The sequence below is a fragment of the Tyto alba genome, unplaced genomic scaffold (assembly GCF_018691265.1).
Source record: "Tyto alba isolate M040663 unplaced genomic scaffold, T.alba_DEE_v4.0 Super-Scaffold_18, whole genome shotgun sequence".
Classification (NCBI taxonomy): domain Eukaryota; kingdom Metazoa; phylum Chordata; class Aves; order Strigiformes; family Tytonidae; genus Tyto; species Tyto alba.
This window is the reverse complement of record NW_024881280.1, coordinates 24,184,129-24,196,748: the sequence shown is the minus strand read 5'-3', so window position 1 is coordinate 24,196,748 and position 12,620 is coordinate 24,184,129. Positions and strand designations below refer to the sequence as shown.

General features: G+C 46.8%; 1 protein-coding gene across 3 annotated transcripts in view; it reads right to left on the bottom strand.

The window, feature by feature from the left end:
• Positions 1 to 298: 298 nt before the first annotated feature.
• ESRRB (estrogen related receptor beta) overlaps positions 299 to 12,620 on the bottom strand; it is a 107,374-nt gene continuing 95,052 nt past the window's right edge. For 2 of the 3 annotated variants that reach the window (XM_033008722.2, XM_033008721.2), the window contains exons 6-7: positions 12,333 to 12,602; positions 3,405 to 5,859 (exon numbers count right to left, since the gene is read on the bottom strand). In XM_033008722.2, the coding sequence (XP_032864613.2) occupies positions 5,615 to 5,859; positions 12,333 to 12,602 (515 nt within the window). In that variant the 3' untranslated portion in view covers positions 3,405 to 5,614. Of the gene's footprint in view, positions 2,900 to 3,404; positions 5,860 to 12,332; positions 12,603 to 12,620 lie in introns of those variants that run through there. The other variant, XM_042790795.1, reaches the window with a different exon arrangement.

Below are 12,620 nucleotides of genomic sequence, written 5' to 3'. Positions count from 1 at the left end.
AAGGAAAGCCTCAAAAAAGCTGGACAAAGCAGAAGGGTGCCCAGGACATGTAAGGAAAGGAGCTGCCACTTCAGAAGTAAGGGACTGAGGAAAGCTTCGTCCCTTGAGTGGTGTTTGAACAGACCAGTGGGGCATGGGCTCTCCATAGTCCTCTGGCTACTCTTACCGATGGCTTGACACCACCAACTCCAGTGCCACGTAAACTTTTCAGATCCCCAGAACTTCTGCCTTTCACAAAGCCACAGATTGACTGACTCCGTGCTATATTTGACCAAAATAAAGTCCATTTTAAAGTCCTACTGCGGTGGCCAAATCCAAACCTGCTGTGAACAGATACAACACTGAGAGGGCCTAAACACTCGCTGCAGCTGGGCTCTGGGGGAGGCTGTGAGGTGCCTGTGTGAGCTTAGAAAAGGACTTGTTGGTTCAAAGATTGTCACGGTCAGAGTGAAGGTGACTGTGGCGCTGGGGGTAGCTGTTCTAAGAAAAACCTTGTAATGTTTCACCTCCGTCTCCAGCTCTGTGCTCATCTTGCTTTTTCATCCAAGCCCACGACCTTCCTACTGGCCACCACTAATTCAGCCACCCCCTCCTCCTCTCGAGGGCAGGCTGAGAGGCATTTTGGTTGCCTGGTTTAGACGCATCATCCCAGTGAATTCTGGAAGAAGGACCCTGGCAGTGTTGGCTAAAAGCGAGGCGTGTGGAGATGGTGGCACTTACACAGGCTGTGGTGCTGCCTGTGCTCAGTTGTCAGAGGGAGAATAAAAACCTGGGGTCCTTGTTTCTCACATCTCTGCCCTGTTTACCACAGTGTGTTTCCTTCTGCTTTCTCAAGGAGATGTGAACTTGCCCTCCTGCACCACCTGACCACCAGATCAATGCAAATGCCGTGACTTCAGCACTTGTACCCACTTTATAAGCACTGGACAGCTGCAGTGATGTTTGCAACACTCATGATATCACTGTTGGGTTTAAGCCAGTGGCCTATTTTATGATTAGGGATTTTGTTTTTCACTGGAACAGCTTCAAGGCTTTTTCGTCGCTAGCTCATGTTTATGCCCTGCACCAGCGAATTGCAGAATGTGGGGAGGAAATGGGTGAGTGGAAGAAGCAGACCGGTCCGTGACAGAGACTGACAGCCAGTCTAGCAAATACTGAGCAAAGCTGATCTCACAAATACTCAGAAGCTTGCTGACACTTTTTTTTCTGAATATGGGAAAACACCAAATGAGCGTTTCTTAGTGAGAGGGCTGGGGCTCTCTGCCCCTTGTGCAACATGCACAAATCATGTTTCCCCCCCCCAGGCTCTTCTGTGGGGATGTGTGCATCCTGAGGGACAGAACAAGCAGCTCCTAAACACAATAAACATTACTCTGTCTGAGTTAGTTTTTACATTTCTGTGTTTTATTTCTTGTTTTCTTTGAAATGACCTGTACCACAAGAATACAATTTATTTAACAGGTTTTTTATTTTTCTTTTTTTTTTTTTTTTTTTTTTTTTTTTAGGAGCAGATAATAGTTAAGTAGATACGGTTTATTTCACTGTCTATAACTCCCTGCATCATTCTCACAGCCTCTGTCTGGCTCCTCCACATAACCCAGCCACAAGAACACGGTGGCCTTTGGCCATATGATTGACTATAGCTTGTGGAAACAAAGTGGAAGCTCTTTTTCTCAGCTCCAATTGGTAATAAAAGCTGAACAAGGTACATTCTAGGGTCTTCCTCAATGACTTTCCCCTCTAATAGCTGCTTACATGTTTCTGGTGCAGCATGTTTTATTTTATATACTTGTAGTAATTAAAAAAAAAAAGATGACTTAGCTTACAAAGAGAAAAATAATGCCCCCTTAGCATGAGCAATACTGCAAGGTTCCGATTGTTGTGGGTGTGTTTCTTGTAGCTTCACGGTTTTGCTGCCAGGTGTAATGCCCAAGTTTCCCCAGAAACCTAATTCTGTGTGGTATTTTACCTTTTCTTTTAATTGATCCCCATGAAATTTGTTTTGCATTACAGGCCAGACACCGCTGTTCCCAGAGAAGAATGTGCCCAAAACAAAAGAGCTGGTCACCTGGGAAGAATTGCCTTTTGTAGTAGCTGACGGGTATGTGGTTTCTGTTATCCACACATGCAAATCAGGGGCTGGAGCTGCTTTTACCATCGCTGCTGGACGTAGGCTTCATGCTTATTCACTGTCACTGACACACTTACCTCTACTGCTTTGCTTTGCTTTTCTTTAAGTCATAGAGCCCATTTGTGTCCCAAGGCTCAAGCTCCATCATCTGTTGCCCCATGTAAAAGGACAGCAGTATGGCTCTGACTCTGTGGCTCCTATCAAATGAACGGCATAAAGAGCACTGACCTGGAACCAATTTCCTAGTTCATGTCTCAGCTTCCACATCCCCAGACCTTTTTGTAAGAGACTGTGAGCATTCAGAGACCTAAGCAGTTGCTGAAGCCTCATTTCCTACTTCAAAGTGCCCTGAGAAGACTACATTAAGATGTTACCCTTCTCTGCACATCCAGCTCACTGCGTAGCTGAACATGCTTTTTGGTTGTGGCAGCATGATAGTATTAGTGATGCACAGCAGATCAGAATAACTGGGAAGAGATGCATGTGATTCCTGCACTGGTATGAAGGGCCCAAGAGACCTGACCTGGTTCCCAATCTGATGGCACAAGCCTTTTAAGGGTTAAATCTAGACAGGTGTTTCTGTCCCAGTTCCTGGGGAAGAGTTTGCATTCCTTGCTTAAAGAGATTAATATATGTTAATTACTGTCTGGTTCAGTTCCCATCCTATTTCAGAAGCAATACAAACATTTCCAGGCATACTATCTTCAAGCAGTGGGGGATATCTAGATGGACTCCAAGGTTATGCAGCTGTAATGGAGAAAGAAGGTCCTGGAAAAAAAAATGCATTTGGTATCTTTATGTTGTTCTGCCAAGGCAGGAGTTGCCTGTGTACCACAGCCCTACTCTAAATAGCCAGCAGTCTCTGTGGGCTAGATTAACTTGGCAGCTCTCCATAATCATGTTTTATAGATAGTCCTTCCTCCCTGTTCTGGAAAGCAGTACCAAGTCCAAATGCAACAAAGCTGGAAGAGCCCTTTTTTGGTTTGGTTTTTTTTTTTTTTTTTTTTTTTTTTTTTTTTTTTTTTTTTGTATTTTGTAAGTGACCTTTCCAGCCAGGGCCCCACGGAGTAAGAATTGCTTCTTAGGGTCTTCTTTTCAGCCTATTTTGCATAGCAGGTCGAGACACAATGTGCTGTGGCTGAGTTGGGTGGAACTTGGCAGGGAATCAACAGTGGTCAAGTGAGTCAAACTTACAGGCGATAGCACAACCCAGCACATTTGTGAGAGCATCTATGCCACAGACAGAAACAGCTGTCAGAATGCAGCACATGGCAAGTTGGCTCTATAGTGGTGGAGTGCATTTCACTCTGGTCCCTCAGTCACAGATGAGTACAGGGATCATGAGCACAACCAAAAGTGTCTCGTTTTCTCTCCAGCTGCCTCTAGGAGGGAGCTGGGGAGAGAAGCACAAGTATCTCTTCAAAGCACAAGGCCACTGTGTAATTGCTACCGCTGTGAACATGGCAGCAGTCCCAGCTCCCATGTGCCTTCTGCCCCTTAGGTCTCTATTGGTTTACTAATGTGCCTGAAGCAAGACTGAATTTCTTTATTGACTGAGAGTAGCTACGACTGTGTAGTGAGGGAAAACTCAAAAGAGATGGAACTGAACTCAAGTACCAGGAGCTGACTGGCTACAAGAGCTGAGCAGTCAGCATCAGTTAGTGCCCCAGCCTCTGAGCTAGCCTGGGCTTCGGTCTGCAGTGCTGACAGCCCTGCTGTGACACATCCTGCTCCAGGAGAAAACAAGCATCCAGAGTCTCCCTGACCACACACCTCAACCCTGGTTTAGAAGGCTTCCTGCTGGGGGCAAGTTATTCTTCTGCCACACCACCCTTCTCCTGGCCTAGCCAGGAAGGGATGGAAGCTTGAGGGGAACAGAGGCAGTACAGCTAGTGGTATCCCAAATGTAGCTCGGAGGCTTTTTCTCACCTCTCCTGCCATGCCATAGACAATACAGTCAGGTTTCATCAGCTCAAGCTGGCTCAAAACTGACCTAGAAAATAAAGTCTCAGGGAATGCCACCAGCCAGTTTTGTCAGTCACCCACCTTCCCCTCTGGCTACTGGGAATGCAGCAGTTGTGTCTCAGGCAGCAGATCCAAACCAGGGCTTGGAGACAGCGGGGACCTGGCTACATGAGGAGAGTAAATAAACATTCCCCCACTTTTTCTCACACCACCTCAAGGTCAGGTATTTGCTTTCCCATCACTGAGAGAATCTCTTACCAGGCCCAGGTACAATCTCTGCTAGCTCTTTTGCTGCTGTTGAGGATAATGGGATGAGGCAGGGGAAGACAGTAGTTGGGATATTGGGAGTTTTCGTGCCACCCTCTAATTTATTTCCCTAGGCTGCCACAAAAAAGCAATCTCTCAGGCTCAAGAGCTGCTGCCTCCAAAAAGCAGTGCCCTTGATTCCTAACTAGCATTTGGCAATAAGCCTAAGTCTCTGTGGAGGCAAAGAGCTATCACTTTAATGAAGTCTAGGAAAGCCCTGGTTTGGGGTGTATTTATACTTGGGCAGTAACCATGCAGACAAAGCCTTGTGTTCTCTGCCACAAGGAACAAGTGGGGAATGGCACTCAGCTGAACTGAAGAGGCAGGTTTGATACACTACAGGGTGAAAAGTGTGGAAGAATTGTAGTTAGCACCACATAGGAGAGGATGCAGAGATTATCAAGTCAACCCAGCACTGAAGCATAACATCGGGCTCTTTTCCCTTTTCCTTGCCATCTGGAAAAGGAGACTTGCATTCTCTCAGGGACATACATCCTACCTCTTCAGGGGCCTGCGGGGATTGTACATGGGAGGGACTAGCCAGGCGTAATGACACACTGTACAAGGTCGCAGAATATCTTACACAGTTAGGAGCATCTTTCCCAGTAAGAAGTGGGGCCTGTATGTACAAGTGTTAGCTGTCGCTAGAGGAGCCTGGGAGGCAGCCGTTTTGATCAGGAGAGGTCCAGCAGCGCTCTTGTCCAAAGGAGCATCTGCTCTGCTGTTTGTTAGAGCCAGAAAGGTGGCAAAAAGAAGGACCCTCTAACTGACCCCTCACAACACCAGCAGATAAAATTTATATTGACTCTATTCTTCCTCTCTTCCTGCTTCTGCCCCCATCCCCCCTCCAGCACTGGCGGAGGGAGCTGGGGAGCAGGCGGCCTGGGCAGCGCTGAGAGCATCACTGCTCAGAGGGGCTGTGCCCCGATGACCGCCTCAACAAGTGCAAGAACATAGTCTGGTATTTCCCACAGAGAAAACGAACAAAAAAAAAAAAAAAAAGAGAAACAGGTGACTGATTAAAAGAGTTTCCCCCCTCCTGTACACGAGATTCTGCAGTCACGCCGACAGATAGACATTAAATAATTCTTCCATAATAAATGATTGGAGATAAAAGCCGGCGGTGGCTGCTGCTGCTGTTTGGATTGCTCCATTGTCTGCATCTTTGTTTCTAGTTTGTTCCCCGGCCACTGTCGGCTGGCACTGGGGCTGTCAGACCTTTGCCTCTAGCATTTCTAGGAAGAGTTTATGCATGGGAACCTTGCCCTGCAGTTTGATGCTGTAGAAGTGCTGCACAGCTTTGGCGGCCGTCTGCCGCAGGAGGGGCAAGGTCAGGAGCAGCTTGCCTGCTCGCCGGGGCTCCTCGTTGCGCTGACTCAGCTCGTAGTCCTGCAGGGCTTCGTGGAGAAGGTCCTGGAGTTTCTGCACTGCATCCATGTCCTCTATGTGCATGGAGTCTGGAGGGAGGGAGAAAAGACAGCAAACAAAGTCAGACATGAGAAAGAAAATCCTTTATGGTCCTGAAGCTAAAGATGCTTTCTTCTGGTTTGGTTTGTTTTTTTGTTGTTTGTGTTTTTGGTTTTTTTTTTTGGGGGGGGGGGAGGTGGGGGGGGGGGCTTGGAGGGTGGGACAGAGGTGGTTGTTTTTTTTCTTAAAGGGAAAAAACCCACCTTGCTGGCAGATGTTGCTGCTGCTGCTGTGAAGTTTGACATCAGCCCAATGAGTTGGCCCTAGCACTGCAGGGACAGTTAAGTTTGCCAGGGGTAGGTGACACATTGTGCCGTGTGCTGCCCATTTTGCCAGCCACCCCAAGGCTGTGCAGGGGTCAGCTGGGGGCCTTTGTGACTTGCACATTCACTTGCCCTCCATGCTCCTTATGGGGAGAGTCACCCTGCAAGGGGCAGCAGCTGCTGTGCTGCCGCTTGGGAGCAATCTCATTAAGAATAATTAACACTGCTATAGCGCTTCATCTGTCTAAACTGCCTAATTGCTGTGCAGCTGCTCAGGGTGTCAGCAAGACAGAAAAGCCCCAGTAGGTCACAACCAGTGTGCCCAGGGGTGATGCCAGCCCCACCTTTGTGCATATGCCCCTGTTTTCAGAGATTGCCAGCAGCTGCTCAGGGAGCTTCCTGCTTCAGTAAAGGAAACCAGCACCTTCTGCAAGGCCTCTTCCCTTAGGCTGCCAGTTGGATTTCTACAAGCTGCCGGAGGGGCTAGCCGGGTTTGTGAGGCTAGCACAGCTTCTTGGTGTGTCTCTAAGGCAAAGGCAGCTGGTAGTGACCCAGGCCAGGGTCGAGCTGAGGAGCCCGAGTTGAACACAGGCTGCTCAACTTGTGGGTAAGCCATAGTGCCAGAGGGCAGCACCGAAGAGGCGAGGTTAGATTAGAGAAGCTAACCAGGCACAGCATCACTTAAGGTTTTCCTCCTTTTCATCTTGCTGATACTTGCTTCTTTCTTACAACCCTGACAGAGCTGGAGACACTGTTGTGTTGCCTTGTCTTCATTGTTCAGAGACTTGTAATCGATACTGAATCCATTGATAAAGATTCCTGCCGCAGGGCAGTGAATCCAGAAGCAGCAAAGGGACACGACGACAAACACACGTGCACATGTGTAGTTGCACTGTCTGCCGCTGCAGCTGGGCTTTGCAGTGTGGCAGTGCTCTGGCTCAGCACACACACATACGACACAAATGTGAGGACACGGGTTCCTCGGTGTGACAGCAGTGAAGGGAAGGAAAGCTGGCTGAAGCACCAAAATCTCTCAAGAAGTATGTCATCTCTCTGGAGAGCACAACACCAAATTAGAGACTGTGAATTTCATAAGATACATGTACAGTAAATGCTATTTATGAGGCATGATTTATAAAGTATTACAACAGTTGGGAAAATATTATGTCTGGCAAGAAAGCTGTTTAAGAAGCTGTTTAGAAGGAATGCACTAATTAGAGGATATTAAAGGGTTGTATTTCCAAGAAGCCTAATGAGGAAGGATTGTTCTTGCTGCATTTGCTTTCTGTATCCAAGAGACCAGGCAAAGAAGCTCAGAGAAGGGCTGGTGGGTCATCATGGTGACCCAAGCTAGCCACAGAGGTTGATTCTGAAAAGTAGGGAGGAAGAATCATGTTGCCAAGTCAGCTTGGCAACTTCTCCCAGCCAGGTAGCATCTCTGGAAAAATTTCCATGCACCACTCAGAAGTGAATGGGTTGTTTCCTGCCAAGTTCCAGAAGTCATTTTGGAGACTAGAAGTATCAAGAGCTGGAGCTTGGAGAGAACTGTCCTCCAGCTTTTCTGTTTAATGTCCTTCTGGCTAGAGGCACAAGGGGGAGAAGTTATCACAGCCCATCAGAGTTTGCAGATCCCAGCAGGTACCAGAAGCATCAGGCAATGAGCCATGCTTCAGGTCAAAGTGGGTGCTCTGGTTTTGGGTACTGACGCTGCTGTACAGTAGACAGAGCCCCAGAACTGTGCCCTTCTGCCACCTGACTTCTCTAAGATGATAAGCCTTAACAGCACTAAATAACTAGAGATATACAGGGAGAGGAATTGGGGAAATTAAGATCAAAGTCTGCCCCACCCCCCCCATCTTTACTGAAAGAGGCTCAAAATTGGCAGCTGACTGCAAAAAAATAAAATAACATTGCAGGATTAATTTCCTTGCAATCCATCAGTGAGCTGGTGTCAATGGCATTGATAAACTGTTAATTACAAAATCAATAGCTATGAATTTTTACAGCTGTCAGAGCACTGAGGTAGAGGGAGGCTGCCTGACCATGTCCCTGAGGGTCAGCTGGCCTAGAAGTCAAAGCTTCATGTCAGGAGCCCTTCTCCAGCACTGCTGCATGGGGTACAGGGCAGGTGTGAGAATGGACAAGGCTCACTGCCTCCCTCACCTGACTCTTTTCTTGCAGCTTCTGGCAGCAGCAGGAGGAGCAGGGACCTCACAGGACCCATTAGAACAGAATTTGCTACACATCCCCTTCCTAGATTCAAACCTTGTTCGCTCCATCTCAGCACAAAAGTGCATTGGGGATAAAAAAGGGGAAATAAGGTTTGGCCAGTCTGGGATGTCCTTAAATTCACATGTGCTGTATGCTAACCTGGAGGGCTCTTCAAGACCCAGGTTGATCAATTTGAGGAAAGAGGACCTAGGAATGCCTGAGAAGGGACTACTGGCTCTGAAGGATAATAAGTTAAGTCTACAGCATCCCTCCTCTGTCAAGAATGGGTGATAATATTGTTGGGACTTGCCTGCTGCTCTGGGCTTTAAGAATTCATTTCTCAGCTCTCTAAAATGCACTTACTAAAGAATTATCTTTGCCAGTCCCAGCAGGTGTGTCCTTGGTGTGTTACACTGAGGACTCAGAGATCAGCCACGGCTCTGGCAAGGTCGGTCCATTGTCAGCTTCTCCTCTAGTGAAGAGTGAGTGAGTTCCCACTTCTGTTTTCATTTATTTTCATTCCTAGAACCAAAGGGTCAATATACACAGGGCTGCATGGAAGAGAGGAAAGTCCCTAGAAGCTCAGCTGTATGAGCAATTACGCTCAGCAGGGATAAGGGAAATTCAGGAATTTATCTATATGGGAGGCAAGGGAGAAAGTAGATCTAGGCAGCACAGGTGCTAATCTAAGTGCTCAGCTTAAAACCCTGTCTCTGACCCAAGGGAGCTGAGACCTGGCCCAGAGGTAGTCTGCATTCCTACCATTTTAGGAATCAGCTGTTTGCATGCAAGCGCATACATGCAGGCTCTGCAAGTTTACTCCATGTCAAAAATACACTAAGAAAAATAACTTACATTAAAAGAATGTGAAGGTTACATTAGAAAAATACACTTACCCTTTTCTAGCTTCCTTATGTGTGTGTTGTGAGAGGCTTTAATTACATTAAAAACAAGATCTTGTGCTTTAATATGTTTTGATACGAATAATAAAGCAGGATTTTTGTGGATTATGCTCCTACACAGCTGCACTTCCAGCTGCACTAGTTGAAACCAGTGAAGTAAGAATGGCTCATCCCATCCAGCTGAGAACATGCTTTGGCCTGTGTCCCCCCGCCCTTACCTTAGTTTCTTTACTCCACAGCACTGGAAGCAGAACCCCAAAGCAGCTGATGCGTGTTGGTTGTTCTGCTCTGTCTTTGCTCAGTGTTTCTCCACTCCTGATACACACTGTCCCTTAAGGCTTACCCTGGACTCAGTCCTGAAAGCATAGTGAGCAACATCAGCAGAGTGCTTCTGTTGCACGGTGAAGAACTTGACAGCACCAAAGCTCAGATCCTGCAGTGTCTCCACTCATAGCATGGGACAGATCAAGTCCCGCTGTGGCACTTATCCTGACACCCTGTCACAACCGCCTCAGCCTCTCTGAGGAGCCCTTCTGCCTGTTTAATCCTGTGACCTTCCTGGTAGACAGGAGGCAGGTTCTTTAACAAGAGTTGATGACATTGCCAAAAGCCACCATCCCACAATCGAGAGAGGCCAGCCTTGGCCATCTGCCCATCCTGGTTCAGTGGCAAAGTAGAGGCAGCAATTAGAGCTAAAAAGGCAATATATGAGAAATTGAAAAAGAGAACTAGATAGCAATTTATATGAATCAGAAGTTATGAAGTGTAGAAAATCGATAAGGGAAGTGAAGGACATCAGAGAAAAATCCATGACTGGAAGGTCTAAGGACAATAAAGAAGTTTTATAAATATTTAAGAAATAGAAGAAAAATGGCCATTTGTAGCTGGGCTCTTTTCACCTCGAGATGATTAAACTATTAACAGCAGTTCAGAGGAGACAGAAGTTCTCAGTGAGTGTTTCTGTCCTGTTTAGAAAAAAGAAGCATTGTGTACCTGTGTTATATGAAGATGATGAAGACTTCTTAGTCTGTTGTTTATGCAAGAAGATGTTAGACATCTATTGGGGCAAACTGCACAAAAATCATCAAAGCTGGATAACTTGTCTTTAAGAGTTCTAAAACTGCTGGCTGAGGCCCATCTAGGGCAGATTAATGATTAACAAGTCTTCGTGTTTTTGAGAAATTGAAGATGACTGGCAAAGTTCAATGATGCACATATTTTCCTAGGTCTTATCTGGTAATTTCTATGCTAGCGTGATGTGAACCAGGGCAAAATAAAGAGGGGAAAAAAAATTAGAAAGTGACATTCAATTGAGACTTAGAAGATGGTATTTAGAAGAGGTGTAGATGTGGAGCTTAGGAACATGGTTTAGTGTTGGACTTGGCAGTCTTAGGATAACAGTTGGACTTGATGATCTTAAAGGTCTTTTCCAACCTAAGTGATTCTATGATTCTACTGCCAGTCAACACGACACTTTGGAATAGAGGTCTTGTCAAACAAACCTGATTTCATTCTCTGATGAGATTACAAGTTTGCTTGATAAAGTTAACTGCATAGATATAATAGACTTAGGCTTTTATAAGGCACTTGGCTTAGCACCACAGGACATTCTCATTAAAAAATTAGCACTATGCAATATCAATAAAGCACACTTTCAATTGATTAGTAACTGGCTAGATGACAGATCTCAAAGTAGCTATCAGTGGTGAATCATCCCTGAAGTTGGAGTCTTCTAGTGGAAATCCACAGGGATCAGTAAAAAAACAGATGCTACTCAACATTTTTATCAATGAGCTGTAAGTAATTTCTTTTTTATTCTACATTGCTGCTGCTAAGAAGTACTGATGGCAAAGAGGAACAGAATGGTGTAAAATGGTGAGGGCAGGGCAGCCTCACAGTATTCTGGACCACTTGCTTATACTTGAAGTAATATATCTATTGCCAAGGAATGCAACTATAGGAACTTTATCGTGTCAAGCTGTCAGGTGTAGAAAGACCTGGCCTCATAGGGCACAGCTCAACAAAAAACAGTATCTGAAGGCTGGATTCAGGCAAACTGGCATTGAAGATATGGTATCTTTGTTTTTTTTAAAAGTGAGAGAACAATTAATTACTAGAGTCAGCTGCCACTGAATATGTAGATTCCCCCCTCTTTTAATCCCTTCAGCTCCACATGGGTTGCCTTTCTGGAAGGCAACTTTAGCCAAACACAGATACTGCTGGGCTGCAAGGGTGAATTCTGTGACCTGCACGATGCAGTTAAGCAAGATCTGATGTGAGACAATGAGACTCAAGGGATGTAGAGGGAGCCCTCCTCACACAGTAGGCTTTAGCAGTTTCCCTTGTGGAAGGGACTCCTGAGCAAATACGCATCTGGCTTTTGTACAACACCAGTGCAGACACAGCACCTCTTGTGTCTCCCACAGCCTGCTGGTTTGAGGGCTGAAGCCCTCCCCAGACTGAGATGGAAGGCACTGGGCTGAGGGCCCTGGCCTTTCTCATCTTCTTCACAAGAACACAACAGGCAACATCAGGCTTCTACCAGCAAGTCTTATCCTCTACCATCCAGATCCATACTGTCTCCCAGTTAAAAGGGGATTCAGTGTCTGTGACCACTGAACATCTCCAAGACACGACCAGGCAGCCCCAACCCCATAGCTTTTTGTGGAATTTGAAATTGGGACCAGGGTTTCCCCATTTTCTGCAACTGACCAACCCTACTGAGGTGGATGCAGGCATGGCCTGCATCCCCTTTTCTGAACTCACAGCACTGGAGTCAGCTTCCTAGTGGAGAAGAGCTCCACAGCCTTTTCTTCTACTGCCAGATGTCAGCAGGCAGCCCACCCCTACCTGGTTCCACTACCTAGTACCGGGCCAGAGCACAGTTGGGGCTCTAGCAGCAGCAAGCCTCATTGCTCCCTGCTCTCCAGCTTAGGTCCTGCTCTGCAGACAGAGAGGAACTTTGAGGATGTTGAATGGCACAAGCAGAACACAGTCTTGGGCAGTAGGCTCTAGTTTCCTCCCAGGCCGGATAACAGTGTGGGCATTGACTGCCTGATTGCGAGGCTAGCTGGGCCAGGGCTGTACCTGAGTTGGCAAGGGCCAGAGCTTTGAGCGTGACAAACTCCTCCTTTTCCACCTTGAGCTTCTTATAACGGCGCACCAGTTGTAGGATGGCCAGGTAGAGCTCCAGCAGCCCTGTCAGACGAGAGTGCTCTTCATCCATGATGTAGTCCTCAGCATAGACGAGCTTGTCCTCATATGGCAGGGAGCGGTACACAATGCCTAGGATGAGGATTTCCATCCAGGCACTCTGCAGGAGGCTCATCTGGTCCCCAAGGGAGAGGTTGGAGAACCCTGAAAGGGCAAAAGACA